Here is a 15,077-nt window from a genome sequence, read left to right on the forward strand (position 1 = left end):
ACTAGAAATCCTACAGGGTTGAACCAATTCATAATGGTGATAGGGCTATCAGTCAGTAGTATCCACATCTTGTAAATAGAACCTCCAAGTTCCAAGGCAGTCCTCTGTCCACCAGGTGCTGGAGACGGGTTGCGGTGGAGGGCTGTTTTCCTCTTGCTTCCTGGCTGGCCTTTCTTTGGAAACGAAAACAAGAGGCGACGTGCCAACAGAAGAGAGCAGGGGGTTAGACTAGATGGCCTGTATGGCCACTTCCAATTCTATGATTCTAAGTGCTTTTCAGTTGTGTTTTCAAAGCAGCTTCTGTCAAGAGGGGGCAAAAGTTAAAACCAGACAGGCCTGAATACAGAGGGCTGTCCTCTGTGGCAGGGGTAGTCAACCTGTGGTCCTCCAGAGGTCCATGGACTACAATTCCCATGAGCCCCTGCCAGCAAACGCTGGCAGGGGCTCATGGAAATTGTAGTCCATGGACATCTGGAGGACCACAGGTTGACTACCCCTGCTCTGTGGGGCCACTTTCTTGTAGAACTTCCTTCCCATCAATCTTTGCAGGGAGAAGGAAGAGATGGGAGTCTCATATAACTGTGTGAGGAGGTGCGTGTGCGTGTTCCTCTTCAAGAAGGCAAAAGGTAAAATTGGAAGGAAATAATCCCAACTCCTTGCTTGTGTGCTTTCCCCAGTCCTCCCATGTGGAAATGAAAGGGTTCCATTTCACCGATGGCAAACAGAGCATGCCTGCTGGAGGATCCATACCGTCACCACATGCTTACAGGTGTGTAATGCTTCCGCCGTAACACTCAAGGGATCACCATGGAAAGAAAGAAAGAAAAATACTAAAAAGCAACACACAGTATAGCTGCAGTAAACATTACACATCAGGTGGTGAAGAAAATCCTTGGAACAGTATTGCAAAACAGGAAAAATGATTATTGAGAGAATTAAAATTGCATGTACTAGATATACCCAGAACTTTTCTTTCTTTCTTTCTTTCTTTCTTTCTTTCTTTCTTTCTTTCTTTCTTTCTTTCTTTCTTTCTTTCTTTCTTTCTTTCTTTCTTTCTTTCTTTCTTTCTTTCTTTCTTTCTTTCTCTCTCTTTCTCTGTTTCTCTCCCTCCCTCCCTCCCTCCCTCCCTCCCTCCTTCCTTCCTTCCTTCCTTCCTTCCTTCCTTCCTTCCTTCCTTCCTTCCTTCCTTCCTAAAATTCAATTTAATTATGAAACAAACAAAATACAATATACAATACACTGTTACAGGAGAGATAGATTTAACAATCATACCGAAAGGGACCTATATTTGGGGGACAAAAGTTTAAATGCCCAGGGCCTCTCCCCTTCCCACCCCCTCTAGCCCATCACTGGCCACTTTAGGAAGGGGCAGGTCAAAGTTAGTTTTAAAAATTAAAATAACTTTGTCTTTCCTTTTTGCTCAGAGCTAGAAATAACAGGCACATGTGAGAGGGCGCCCCCCAGCCGCCATTTTGAAAACTACCCTGCCTTGGTATCACTGAGGGGCCCTCACAGTTCTGTAGTTGGGAAACCAAGGCTTAAGATGGGGCGGATGGGTACCTCTACAAGAATCCTAGCCATTGGAGATCTAGCTGCAACTTCACATTGCAGACCTTATGAATCACAGTTACATTATAACTTACCATTGAAGATTTTTTTTTCTTGAGGAGGATGCATGTTAAAACCAGACAATATACCAGATACCCATCTTTTGCCTGTGCTTTTGGTGGCTTTAGGATGGATTTTTTGGGACAGTGCATTTATACCCTGCCTATCTCTTGACCTAAAGCAGCTAATGGCATTCTCTTCACTTCCATTGTATCCTCACAACAACCCTGTGAGGAAGGTTAGACAGAGTGGGTGACAGGCCCAAGGTCATCCAGGGAGTTTCCTGGCACATGGAAGGATTTGAACCTGGGTCTCCCAGAGATGAGTTTGCTTGAAAGCCAGCTTGGTGTAGTAGTTAAGAGAGGCAGGCTCTAATCCGGAGAAACACATTTGATTCACCACTCCTTCACATGCAGCCAGCTGGGTGACCTTGGGCCAGTCCCAGTTCTCTCAGAGCTCTCTCAGCCCCATCTGCCTCACAAGTTGCCTGTTGTGGGGAGAGGAAGGGAAGGCAATTGGTGCCAGTGTGGTGTAGTGGTTAAGAGTGGAAGCTTCTAATTTGGCAAGCCAGGTTTGATACCTCTTCCTCATGCAGCCGGCTGGGTGACCTTCAGCTTGTCACAGCCCTGATGGTGCTTTTCTCACAGAGCAGTTGTCAGAGCTCTCTTAGCCCCACCTATGTCACAGGGTGCCTGTTGTGGGGAAAGGAAGGGAAGGCTATTGTGAACTGATTTGAGACTCCTTCGGGTAGAGAAACGTAGGTTATAAAAACCAACTCCCCTCGTTCTTGGAAGCCTCCTTCTGAATACACATCTGGAAAAGGTCAGTTTAACTTGGTTTCTTCCTATTTTGCAATACTGTCTCAAGGATTTTCTTCACTGGCTGGTGTGTCCCATCCATTTCAGCTGTACAGTGTAAGACTTCTGCTTGGCAGCAGCAAGGGCAGCTGATCTGATCCTGTTCGCAAGGTATTCCATATGCAAGGCATTTGCATATAGAGGTGCCATTCCAGCCTCTGGCTCCCTTCTCCATGTTGGGATGCCAGTTCCCAGCTGGGACCTGGGGATCCCCCAGTTTTATGGCTCATCTCCAGGCGACAGATATCAGCTCCCCTGGAGAAAACAGCTGCTTGGGAGGGTGAACTCCATAGCATTATACTCCACTGAGCTCTATCCCTGCCCCAAATCCTGCCCACTCGCAGCTATTCCCCTAAGCCTCCAGGTATTTCCCAACCCAGAGCTGGCAATCCTATCTCCATTACTGCCTCTGGTTCCCCCCTAAGATTCTCACGCCCTCTAGTGACCATCAAGGTACATTTTCACTTGACCAACATGAATAAATATTTACTTATGGTCCTTAAGTCCAAAACAGCACTTAAAAGGTCAACGTTGCTATGCAGTGAGGAAAAACATTAAAAGGACAGTTTCCGGGGTCAGATCCTGGTTTCCAAGATACTAAAGAGAGCAGTGGGAAGGACAGGGCTGGCCTGCAGCTGACCTGCAGCAGCTTTGTGAACCACAAGTTGGGAGGCCCAGCTTTAGACAATCAAAAGTTAGACAATCATCATTTGTTCTGTCTTCTCTGCCGAGGATCTCCACTCCATGGTGAGACTGCTGGGGTACCTTGGGCCAGACACAGTCTCTCAGAATTTGAACCTGAGTCCAGTGGCACCAGGGGTGTAGTGGTTAGGAGTGTTGATTTCTAATCTAGCAAACTGAGTTTGATTCCCCACCTCCACACGCAGCCAGCTGGGTAACCCTGGACTCAGCACAGCACTGAGAAAGCTGTTCTGGCCGAGCAGTAATCGCAGGGCTCTCTCAGCCTCACCTACCTCACAGGGTGTCTGTTGTGGGGAGAGGAAAGGGAAGGCGACTGCAAGCCGCTTTGAGACTCCTTCGGGTAGAGAAAAGTGGCCTATAAGAACCGACTCTTCTTCTTCTAAAGTTTTATTCGAGGTATACAGTTTCAAAGTGCACATGCAGACAAGAGCTTATACCAGGGGTAGTCAAACTGCAGCCCTCCAGATGTCCATGGACTACAATTCCCAGAAGCCCCTGCCAGCGAATGCTGGCAGGGGCTTCTGGGAATTGTAGTCCATGGACATCTGGAGGGCCACAGTTTGACTACCCCTGGCTTATACCTTTAATAAAATCGCACTCAAACCTTGTTATGCTGTTTCAGACCAACACAGCTACCCACCTGTATCTGTCTTCTCAGAATTTGCTAAGACTGATCAGGGAAGATAAAAGAAAGGTGTAAAAAAAACGCACGCTTCTCCAGTTTTTGCCATAAATAATCCTTGCTGCTGTCATAAAATACATAAATAATTCTGAGTAGATTTTCAGGTTATCTTCATTTAATATACCTAACAGAAAATGCTCTGTTTTTTTTTTAATTTAGAAAAATGATGTTTAAATACCTTTTCATCTCATTATAAATTATATCCCAATATTCTTTAGCTTTTCTGCACTGCCAGCATATATGAAAAAAAAAAGATCCTTTCACCTGTTTACACTTCTAACATTTATTGGAATTTTTATTAGAAATTTTTGCTAGTTTCCTTGGGGTTACATAATGGTGTTGGGTATATTTTGGTGAAAAGCTTGTTTGGGACTCTGTTTTAATCTCATATGAATGTTTGTTTTGTTGGTTTTTGAATAATAAATATTAATATTAAGTGAAAAAAAGGAAGAGAACAATCTTACCCAGGGCTTCCCAATCATGGTGCAGAGGTACCAAACGGTACTGCAGTCCCCCCTCAATGGTACCACAGTGTGGGGGGATTCAAAATGGTGGCCATCCTGAGGAGAGCCATCCTGAGAAAGAAAAAGGTTTTCTAATTTTCAAAAATTATTGGGGCAGGTTGACCCACGCCCTTGCAATGTAGCAAAGGATGGGCCTGGAGGGGGAGGGGCCCCAGCCATTTAAACCTTTGCTCCTGTCACTTTGGGGGTGGGGGTGGGAGTGGCCAGCTGACATAACTTCCTGGTACCTCAAAGCCTGAAAAATGTTTCAGCGGTACCCCCATGATCAAAAAGCTGACTGGCCTCTCTTTGCTTCCAGCTGGATGCTTGAGCTGCCCTAGACTTGGCCAAGAAAGCTGTTAGCATTCCTAAAGCATTGATAGGTGCAGTTGTGTCCCTCCCCCCGTCCCCATCCCCCCGCCTGTTCTCTGTTAAGAAAAGCTTTTTAAAAACTTAACTGTAAAGGTTTTGTACAGCCCAAACCTCCAAATTAAAACACATTTCTCCACAAGGTCCTTCGCCTGTTCTCTGTATTCCACTTGTGTATCTTTTGGTGAACAAAGTAGTCTTGATCTTGGCATAATTCAGCGGTAAGTGTTCCTTTTTACCATCCACTCCTAGATCTCTAAGGTGGCGCCTCTTCTGATTTGACCCCCCTCTCCCCCCGCCCTCCAGGGGTCTAGGCCACAGGGGTCCTCCCCTCACTGACAGCCTGGAGAAGAAAGTCCCATCTCTTGAAAAGAGGCATGATGTGCAGACAGGACATTTTCTCCACCAGGCTGTTAGCATACCTACCTGAAGGCAGAGTCTGTTTTAGAAGGGGGGAAATAAATATCATTATTAATAAATAATAAAAAGGTAAAGGTATCTCCTGTGCAAGCACCGGGTCATGTCTGACCCTTGGGGTGACGCCCTCTAGCGTTTTCATGGCAGACTCAATACGGGGTGGTTTGCCAGTGCCTTCCCCAGTCATTACCATTTTACCCCCCAGCAAGCTGGGTACTCATTTTACTGACCTCGGAAGGATGGAAGGCTGAGTCAACCTTGAGCCGGCTGCTGGGATCGAACTCCCAGCCTCATGGGCAGAGTTTCAGACAGCATGTCTGCTGCCTTACCACTATGCGCCACAAGAGGCTCATATTAATAAATAATAAATAATCCTAAATAAATGTGCAAGGGATCCACCAGGAGGGAGCTGCCATTTTACATCCCCAACTAATCAGTCTGTGTTTTTACAAGGGAAGATCTGAGGTTCTTCTTGGTCTGTTCTTCTGGCATAGACAATAGACAGGGCTCTGCCTACAGACCAGGAAACATTTAGCAGCAACAACTCCCCCCCTCCCTCCCAAAAAAAAGAAAGTGTATTAGAAGAAGAAAAGCAAAACTTCTTCTGTATCTCTCTGGTGTCCATGGGCTTAACTGGTGGGGATGCTGGACCAGCCTTCTGTTGGGAAGTTTGCAAAGGACTGACAGGTCAATAGTAGGTGTGAGGGCCCTTCACAACACTACCGCTATAAAAACAGAAATAGGACTAATATCGATTTATATTTCCACTCTGAATAGTAAGGGGCCCTGGGTAACTCCCCAAGAAGTGATAAAGATGTTCAGTCAAATCCCCAGTGCCTTCGCGATTACTAACTCACCACATCTGAAGGTGCTGTCGTTCGCAGGTGCCCTTACCGGGTTCATACATCCATGATTCTGCCGTTGCTTACTGGGGCTCCCTCTCTGAATTCTCCATCATTTGATTTCCCCCTCCCTGACCTTCCAGGCCTAGTTCCGCCAGCCCAAGTGGAAAGCCTGCTGGTCCGGCCGTCGGCATGACCTCCATGCAAGGGCATTACATCCAACAGGTAAGGCTATCGTTGCACCAAATCAAGCTTTTCTGCAGGGTGCGTAAAACAGCAGGGCTTGTAGGGTGCCTGGCTTTTGCTCTTACTCCTCTGCAAAACGGCCGCCTTTCCCTCATGTCCATCCATGACCTGCATCTTTCCACATGAACTCAAAATCTGGCAGTAAATTGGAGGGAGGGCCTGGCGGCCTGGGATTGGCTCCCAATTTCCTGACCAAAAAGGAATCTAGGAAACGCTGGCAAGTCCCCTCCTGTAGCCAATATCTTACATTGCCCAGGGGATCGACACTGTATTTTCAGGACTGTTGGCTTGCTGTGGGGTCCCTGAAGGACTGGACAATCTGATACAGAGGAAGATAGCCCCATTGCTGTTAAGAGCGGTGGCTTCTACTCTGGTGAGCCGTGTTTGATTCTCTGCTCCTCTGCATGCAGCCAGCTGGGTGACCTTGGGCTAGTCACATCCCTGATAATGCTGCTTTCGCAGAGCAGTCCTGTCAGAAGCTCTCTCAGACTCACCTACCACATTGGGAGTCTGTTGTGGGGAAAGGCACTCTTCTTCTTGAATCCCCGGCCCTTGAACAAATGGTCACAGCTGGCCAGATGGGTGCAAAGAGAGGCTTGAAGGTGTATAGTCCAGTGAAGGCAGAGAAAGAGGAGGTGGGGGGCTTTGGGGGCTTGCCAATCTTTCTTTCCACTTTCCCAGGAAGCAGAATAAATAAATGCTGCTTTGCATAGCATAGATTGGTTTTAGAAATGGGTGGGGGGGAGGAGGAACAGATTTCGGATTGCCGTAGTGAAAATACAGCAGTCTTGGGTCAGATCTCAGGAGCTAAGCAGGGCGGGCCTCAGTCAGGATTTGGGTGAGAGATCACCAAGTAACTCCAGGCTCATGATGCAGAGGCAGGCAGTGGCAAACCTTCTGGCAACGTCTCTTGCCTCAAAAACCCTACGAAATCTCCACAGGCCAGCTGTGAGTGGACAACAAAAAAATTATAAAGGGGAAGACAGCGAGAATCTCTTATCACTCCCAATAACCAGGCTTCATTTAGGTAAAGAAAGCACTTTATGGAAGAGAAAGCGATGGGATCATCACGGGCTACTTGCTAAGACTGGGGATTCTACACAGACACCCCTTATCAATGCAAAACCTGTGGCCCTTTGCAGATCCAAACAGTTTGGGCACGAATCACCCATGTTATTGAAACGGCCACCCTGGCTCCAAAGTCCCAGGGCAACAGGGCAGAGAGCATGGCTTTTCACGCTTAGATCCTAGGTGGAATGGCCACAGGATCAAAGACATAACTCTAGGAGGGGTGGCCAAACGGTGCTTCTCCAAATGTCCACAGACTACAATTCCCATGAGCATGTTGGCAGGGGCTCATGGGGATTGTAGTCAATGGACATCTGAAGAGCCACCGTTTGGTCACCCCTGAAGCAAGCAAGTGATGGGAAACAGATTGCAGGGCAGAGACAGGAAGCGTTACAGCATAAAACATCAGGCAGGGCACGTGGCAAGACCTCAACCAGGGTTTTGACAAAGATGGGCCCAGCATCTTTGTTTCTCCTCACAGGCTTTGCCTGAAGATTGGAAGATGGCCAGTGTTGAGACTCAGGCAGACTCAGCAGGCAAGATTAGCACAAGGAATCACTCCCAGGGCTGTGTTATTCCCGGAGCCGGCTGTGGGGGATGCCATAGGACCCGGTCCCTACAGCTGTGTGCCCTTTGAAGTGCATTTTTAGGGCTTCATTCATTCATTCATTCATTCATTCATTCATTCATTCATTCATTCATTCATTCATTCATTCATTCATATTTAGCCCTGGCTATGTCCATCACTCTCTCCCTTTTTTGCAGGCAAAACAGCGAGTGGACGAAAGCAAAGCCAACATGGGAGCCATCAAACTGCAGGAGCCCTCCCCCGCGAGTCAGCTGAAGCCCGTGCGCACTGGAGCGATCAAGCCTCAAGCCGTCAAAGTGGAGGAGAGCAAGGCCTAGTCGACTCTGTCCCTCTGGATGCCGGCCAGCTTGTTCGACTGGACCGAGGGCGAGAGAGGAAGGGCTCGGCCGGTCTCCCCACGTTTCTCCTCCATTCCTCCCTCCGGAAGTGCTGAGAGACTCTTGCCAGATCTGCAGCTCATGACCAGGATAACAGCTGCCCGAAGCAACCTGTTCCAAGTCCTTCTCCCAACAAAGCAATTATCGAACAGTGGATTTTGATATTGGCTGCTTGCTTTAAAAAAAAAAAAAAAAAAGGCGACCTACCCGATCCCGACCCCTGTGACTGTTGAGCGGCTCCAGCCATTTTCTGTTCCTTGTTCCCCTACTCACGTGTAGCAGCGATATGCTCTCTTGGTGAAGCCCCCACCCCGCCTCCTAATTCCTGTCTCACACAGAGTGGCATCCAGAGGGAGGGGAGTGCTCGGGAAGCTTTTAAAAAAGACAGCTAGGGGTTTTTAAGCAAAACAGAACGCTGTGTCTTTGTTTAATAGCTGAACTTTTATATGTTCTGTCATATCCCACCCCCCTCCCTTTCTTTTATGCCTCCTGAATTGATCACGTACTCAGATGTACCCACACTCTTAACTTTTATTGGGGAGGGGGGTGTCCTGTGTACTGACATGAAATTTCTAGGCTCTTAGATGGAGCTGTCTAGGTCCTGGATCCTTCACTTCCTTAATAGTAAACCTGTCAAGGCATTGGGGGAAATTTCGGTGTGTTTTGTTCAAGGCAGAACTGGCTTTTAGAAGTAAAATGCACAAAAAGGAGCTTTACAAGGAATGCATCAAATCTCAAAAGATTGCCCCGCTCAGCTTCAGTTACGGGACGTATCGTTTGGTCTCCCCCACCTCCTGGTGTGCGGCAGCAGAATCTGCGTTGTTGTCATTTCGGGAAACGGCCAACTTTCCCATGCACGCTTCTCCCCGTTGAGGCATTGATACAGGGTTTAGGTTGGTTTTTGTGACTTCCTAGAAACCCTCAGTTTGGGGGGAAGGGATTAATTTCTCAGGAAGTTTTACCCAGTGTAGAATTGCTAAGGACGCCCCTCCCCTTGCATGAACCAGGTGCTGGCCAGACGCAGTGAGTTTATTTGGACTACTTTTGGTCGTTGAGAATTTGCCTTTGCGCATGCATACACACACACACACTTTTGTGCTCCATCCCTTCAGACTCCTTACCCCATCATGACAGAGTTTCAGTTTAGAATTTCTTTTTGTTTGGGTTTTTTGGGGGGGAGGGGGGTGGTTCCTTTTCTTTTCTCTCCCCTTCCTTCACGCCACCCTCTCTGCTTTGCTTTCCTGCTTTTGTACCAAAGCAAATCAGTAGAAACATTTTGGCATTAGCAAACCACATCAGGCAAAAGACAAAAGAGAATTCACTGTGGACAGGACAACTTTATCCTCTTTTTCTCCCCCCCCCCCCTCCGCTTTCCCTCGTTCCTCTGGGTCCCACGGTTTCTGCTGCAGTTGCTGCCCAGAGTGACCAGACGTAGCTTCTAGGTGACATCGTATTCTGGTGAGCTGCCAGGAGTTCCAAAGGCTTCCTTGAGGGATTCAGTTTTTCATATATGGGCTTGGATTCAAAAGATATTAGAAGTCACCTGAGGCACCTGAGTTGCCCTTTGGTTTTTTAACTCTTAACCTTCATGAATACATAAGGGGGGGGGGGCTCACTTTCTCTCATCGCCAATAGCTTGCTTGCGGCAAACTGCATCTGCAGCATTTCAGAAGGTTGTCAAGCCAGTAGATTTCCTGGCTGTTCCAAAGATGACATTTTGAACAAAGAATGTATATGCGAACGGAGGATCTGAATGGTCTGGATTTCTTAAGGATTCTTAAGAATCCTCCTGGATTTCTTAAGGATACATTTTAATTTCTTAAACTGGGTATAAATTGGAACGTTTACTGGGGTGGCTAAACTGTGGCTCTCTGCACACTGGCAGGGGCTCATGGTAATTGTAGTCCATGGACATCTGGAGAGCCGCAGTTTGACCATACCTGGTTTATACAGTAGCTTTAGGTTGAGACTTCGAAGCTCTTTTAACTTAGCTATAGAGACGTTCCCACCTCACGTGTATCCCTTTATAGAAAACCACTAAGGAATTTCAGATAGATGGTACTTAAAAAAATTAAATTAATGAATGACCCTTGGGGGGGGGATTATTTCTTGGCGGGGAGAGGAAGTTGGCTTTTATGGCGAAAGGTTCTTCCCTTCCTCTAGCATCTTCTAGTGGTTTGAGGTTTAGAAATATTGAGGTCTAAGATGTCGTTTGCTTACTTATCTCCCCCTCTCTTTCCCCAAGCTTTTCAAAAGATGTGGTGTTAGCTAACCAGTATATTCCCCTCGCCCCTTGCTTCATGCCTCCGCTATGAAATATCAGGAATTGATTTTTTTTTTCTGAATCTGCTTCATTAGATGCCCTTCTTTATTTCCCCCCCCTTTTTTTTTTACTCAGTTGGTTCCATCCAAACCTTTAATGAGATGAAAACCATGCTACTATCAGCATATTCCTTTGCACGCTCTGGATGCATTTGAAAAGACGCAACCGTTCCCTGCTTTTTGTACATGACTTTTCGACGGATTCCCTTGCCGTTGGGGTGAGGAAGGGGAAATTGGGTCTGTTGCTAGTTGCAAGACGTTTCAGGAACTCCTGATGTAAATTTAATCAGTACTTACTATTGAGGGGGGAAGGGGTGCCCTGTTTTATCCCCATGGCTCTCTGCCTCCCCTCCGACAAAAAAACAAAACACTAGGATTTATTTATACGTATTTGATGTCGTAGGTCTAGGTGAAAAGTAAATGTTTTCACTGCTCTATTTATATATTATGTCTGAACTTATTCTGTGCAGGAAAGGCCAAGAAATAGCCCATGATTTCCATTGCCTTTTCCCCCTTCAATTTGCATGACTGCCAGCGGCAGCCTACGAGACCTGTTTTTAGCACCAAAAGCTGTTCCTAGGGCCCTTTTTTTAAAATGCAGTGTCCCTCTTTGTTTGCCACTTTATTATCTGTTTGAGTTGATTTTTGTTTTTTTAACCAGCTTTAGCATTTTATAATAATGTTGAAAATCTGTGCCGAAGACTAACATTCTCTGGGGAGAGGCACCCATTTGGGACGGAAGGAATTGGGCAGTCACAAAATGTCGGTGTGGGGCTGCAGGCTCTCTGTTCCCCCTCCTGATGGTTGCAGGGGGCAAAAGCACTCCTGTGAGCTGTCATCTTGGATTAATACATGTGCATGCGACCATGCAGCTTCTCTTGCATGAACTGGGAAATATCAAGGTGCGGTTTTCTTTCCCGGTCCACAGAAGATCTGCACCCCCCCCCCCCCCCATGTCCATCAGCACATCATTGGACTCGGCTCGTGTGTGTCTGTTCCTTACCGCTGGGAGACTGTTCAGAAACCGGATTCCAGATGCTGTTGAAAGGGAAAGAAGCAGCATAATTCATAGCCTCAGTGGGCTAAGAGCCGCGGCTTTCAGCCGTGGATGCCGTGTACTCTTACCAGCCAACTTAGCTGAAGGCAAGTGTGATTCACTCGCCCGCCTCCCATGTTGACTTCCTTTCTCTCTGCCCTTTTTGGATTTGTGGCCAGTGAATCACACTGGCCAGCAAGGATTTGTGGCCAGGCATGGAGCATAGCAAGGAGGAAACAGCAGAGGTTGCTTAGGGGGTGACTCCCAAGAGGAATGTTCTGTGGCTTGTTGTCAACACTCACAGATTCTCTGTTGCCCACTGAAGTCCAAATACATTCACGCAACTGTAGACAGTCCACTGTCTACAGCTTTTTTAAAAGAGAGAAAACATTCTGAAAGAACGCTTCAAGCTGCACTGGAGCTTGCTAGGTGTTTAAGACCAGCTACACGGTCTCCCTGCTTTGTGGGAAAATGTATTTATGTGGTGCAGGGAACTTTTCTGGAAGACTTGCGGGGAGGTTGGCCTATGACTTTATGCAAAGACATGGATCCTTTTCGCCGTCATTTTTGGGGAGGGCCTGATTTCTAGGAATGAGAACCGTGGTGTTTTTTTTTTTAAATCAATGGAATGATAAGCAGAATTTTTAAAAAGTGCGTAGCTATGACCCATACAATCCGATGAGTAGATCATTTGAAGCAGCGAAACTAAGCTGGCTACTGAGAGAGTGAGAGCAGATCTTCGCCTAGCTACTTTTTTTGACCTTTCAGGCCACCGTATGTGAATAGTGGCCTTATTTTGCCTGGTCCAGTGGCTTCGAGTTGTAGACATCTAATTGGAAGGTGGGAATTGCAGCTTGGCATGTGGAGGCATCCTTAGCGGCAAGTTTTTTCTCCTGTATAAATGGCAATTGTTGACTCTAAAGAAGATATTGTACTTCTTTTTAACCTCGCAACCTGTACAGTAAAACACGTTTTTGTTTTGTTTTGTTCTGGCCTTTCCTCTGTTTGTCTTTCCATGTAGACCAGGTATTTGAAAGAGCCGACGATGACTAAATATGTTAACACGCAAACAAGTTTATATCTTTCTGGGAAACCTTAAACTGCAGACTGGGCCTCGAATCACAGGATCACCAGGCCAATGGTGGCGAGCGGCGACACACTTTCTCGTCCTCCTCTTCTTGTTTTCGGTCTCTATTGTTTCTCCTTTCAGATATGTGATTGTATTAGCTCTTTCCATATGAAAGAATTCTCCTTATTTAAATAAAAAAAATTAAAACCACATTAACTCTTCTTGGAATTGGCACACTCTAGGTGCAGTGGTGTAGAGGTTCAGAGCCAGCTTGGTGTAGGGGTTCAAGAGTGGTGGACTCTTAACGCTGGAGAACTGGGTTTGATTCCCCTTTCCTCTTCCACATGCAGCTGGCTGTGTGACCTTGGGTCATTCGCAGTTTTCTTAGTGCTCTCTCAGCCTCACTCCCTCACAAGGTGTCTGTTGTGGGGAGAGGAAGGGAAAGTGTAAACCACTTTGGGACACATGAAGCATGGGTGACCTTGGACCATTCACAGTTCTCTCAGAGCTCTCTGCTACGGTTGTGTGCTTTGGCCGCCGAAGCAGATGTTCATGCCTGAAGCAGCCAGTGGCGTGGGGGGAGGGGTGGTGCTGGTGCGCCAGTCAGCTCACACATGCAGGTGCAGCGCCCTGCGCCTGCATACAGGCACCGGGTTGTGCACCGCCACTGGTGCCGTTTCCCCCTGCCCCGCGCTGCTGGCTGCTTTGGACGTGAACGGCTGCTTCAGAGGCCAAAGTGCTCAACCCTACGTCTCAGCCTCATCTACCACACAGGGTATCTATCTGTTGTAGGGAAAGGAAGGGAAGGTAATTGCAAGCTGTTTTGAGATACATTTAGTTAACTGGGTGGCCTTGGGCCAGTACCAGTTCTCTCAGAGCTCTCTTGGCGTCACCTATCTCACAGGATATCTGTTGTGCGGAGAGGAAAGTAGATGATTGTAAAATGCTCTGAGATTCCTTCAGGTAGTAAAAATCAAGGTACAAAAAAGCCAGCTCTTTTTCCTGTTTATATACCAGCCCTCCTTCCAAGGTTTACTAACATGGAAGGCTATTCATGCAAATGGTGGACTGAATCGGATGTTTCAGACAGAAACTTGGTCAGTTTCTACCCAAACAACCTGCCTTCTCAATGATAGATTTTTAAATCCCCTTCTGCAGACAGGCTGTATGCTAACTGATGTAAGCTTTCATAAACTGGAGCCCACTTCAGTGAGTATTTTTGTTTTGTTTTGTTTTGGTTTTTTTGCTGATACTTATAAGGAGGAGGAATAACTGGTAAGACAGGTGCCGTCAAATGCAAGATTGTGGATGTCACTGCATCGGTCTGACCAAATGGCCTCTAGCACAGAAAATGACATAATCAGTCTCCAAAATGTCACCAGACCCTATTTGCCTGCCATAAATTGTTCCAAGGTAGCCATATTCTCCAGCTCATCCAGTGTCTGTTGCCTGCCAGCCACCATGTGAAGTTTGGCATCTCTAAGCATGTAGTTCCACAAGGTGCATGCCACAACAGTATGGATGTGTACAGCAGGGGTAGTCAAACTGCGGCCCTCCAGATGTCCATGGACTACAATTCCCAGAAGCCCCTGCCAGCATTTGCTGGCAGGGGCTCCTGGGAATTGTAGTCCATGGACATCTGGAGGGCCGCAGTTTGACTACCCCTGGTGTACAGGCTATTGCTGATCTCACCCACCCAAAGGGCGGCAGCCTCAGGAGGGTTTGCTCAGATAAGCAAAGCTCCTGCAGTGGAATGTCCAAGACAGTGCAGGTATGCTGGCCCAAGACCATGAAGGATTCTATGTGTGAAAGCAGCCAGTACCTTGAATTCAACCTTGTAACTAATGGGAATGGATGTGATCTCGGCCAAGATGCAACATTGGGTACTACATGGGGTTTCTGAGCTGACTTTAAGACCCAGATAATGTGCATTACAATAGTCTAGCCTTGAGGTTACCATTGCTGCAATAATTTAGCATTGATGTGTTTGCAGCTGCCTTAATTTTCTCCCCAATGGTAATGCTGGGTCTAACAGGGGTAGTCAAACTGCGGCCCTCCGGATGTCCATGGACTACAATTCCCATGAGCCCCTGCCAGCGAATGTTGGCAGGAGCTCATGGGAATTGTAGTCCATGGACATCTGGAGGGCCGCAGTTTGACTACCGTGCCTCTGAACTGATTTAGCAAGCGTCCTTACACTTCATATGTATCTAACAGCTCAGCATTCCCACCAGCCCCTGCATACTGGCAGGGGCTCATGGGAATTGTAGTCCAATCTAGAAAGCCATACTTTAGCCACCCCGAGCCTAGGCCCGCCGTCGCTGTGGTAGCGCGGTTGTTTCTGCCCGCCCCTGTCACGTTCCGTCACGTCACATCCGGCATTGGCTTTT

The 15,077-nt window shown here is 47.2% G+C and overlaps 1 protein-coding gene across 23 annotated transcripts in view; it reads left to right on the forward strand.

Annotated features, from left to right (window-relative positions):
• The window catches only part of PRRC2B (proline rich coiled-coil 2B), a 100,465-nt gene extending 87,568 nt beyond the window's left edge, over positions 1-12,897 (forward strand). For 17 of the 23 annotated variants that reach the window (XM_077305938.1, XM_077305930.1, XM_077305925.1 and 14 more), the window contains 4 exons: positions 678-769; positions 4,865-4,942; positions 6,124-6,205; positions 8,060-12,897. In XM_077305938.1, the coding sequence (XP_077162053.1) occupies positions 678-769; positions 4,865-4,942; positions 6,124-6,205; positions 8,060-8,200 (393 nt within the window). In that variant the 3' untranslated portion in view covers positions 8,201-12,897. Of the gene's footprint in view, positions 1-677; positions 770-4,864; positions 4,943-6,022; positions 6,206-8,059 lie in introns of all 23 variants that reach the window. The other 6 variants (XM_077305937.1, XM_077305949.1, XM_077305939.1 and 3 more) reach the window with 3 other exon arrangements.
• The last annotated feature ends 2,180 nt before the right edge of the window (positions 12,898-15,077 follow it).

The sequence above is a fragment of the Paroedura picta genome, chromosome 12 (genome assembly GCF_049243985.1).
Source record: "Paroedura picta isolate Pp20150507F chromosome 12, Ppicta_v3.0, whole genome shotgun sequence".
Classification (NCBI taxonomy): domain Eukaryota; kingdom Metazoa; phylum Chordata; class Lepidosauria; order Squamata; family Gekkonidae; genus Paroedura; species Paroedura picta.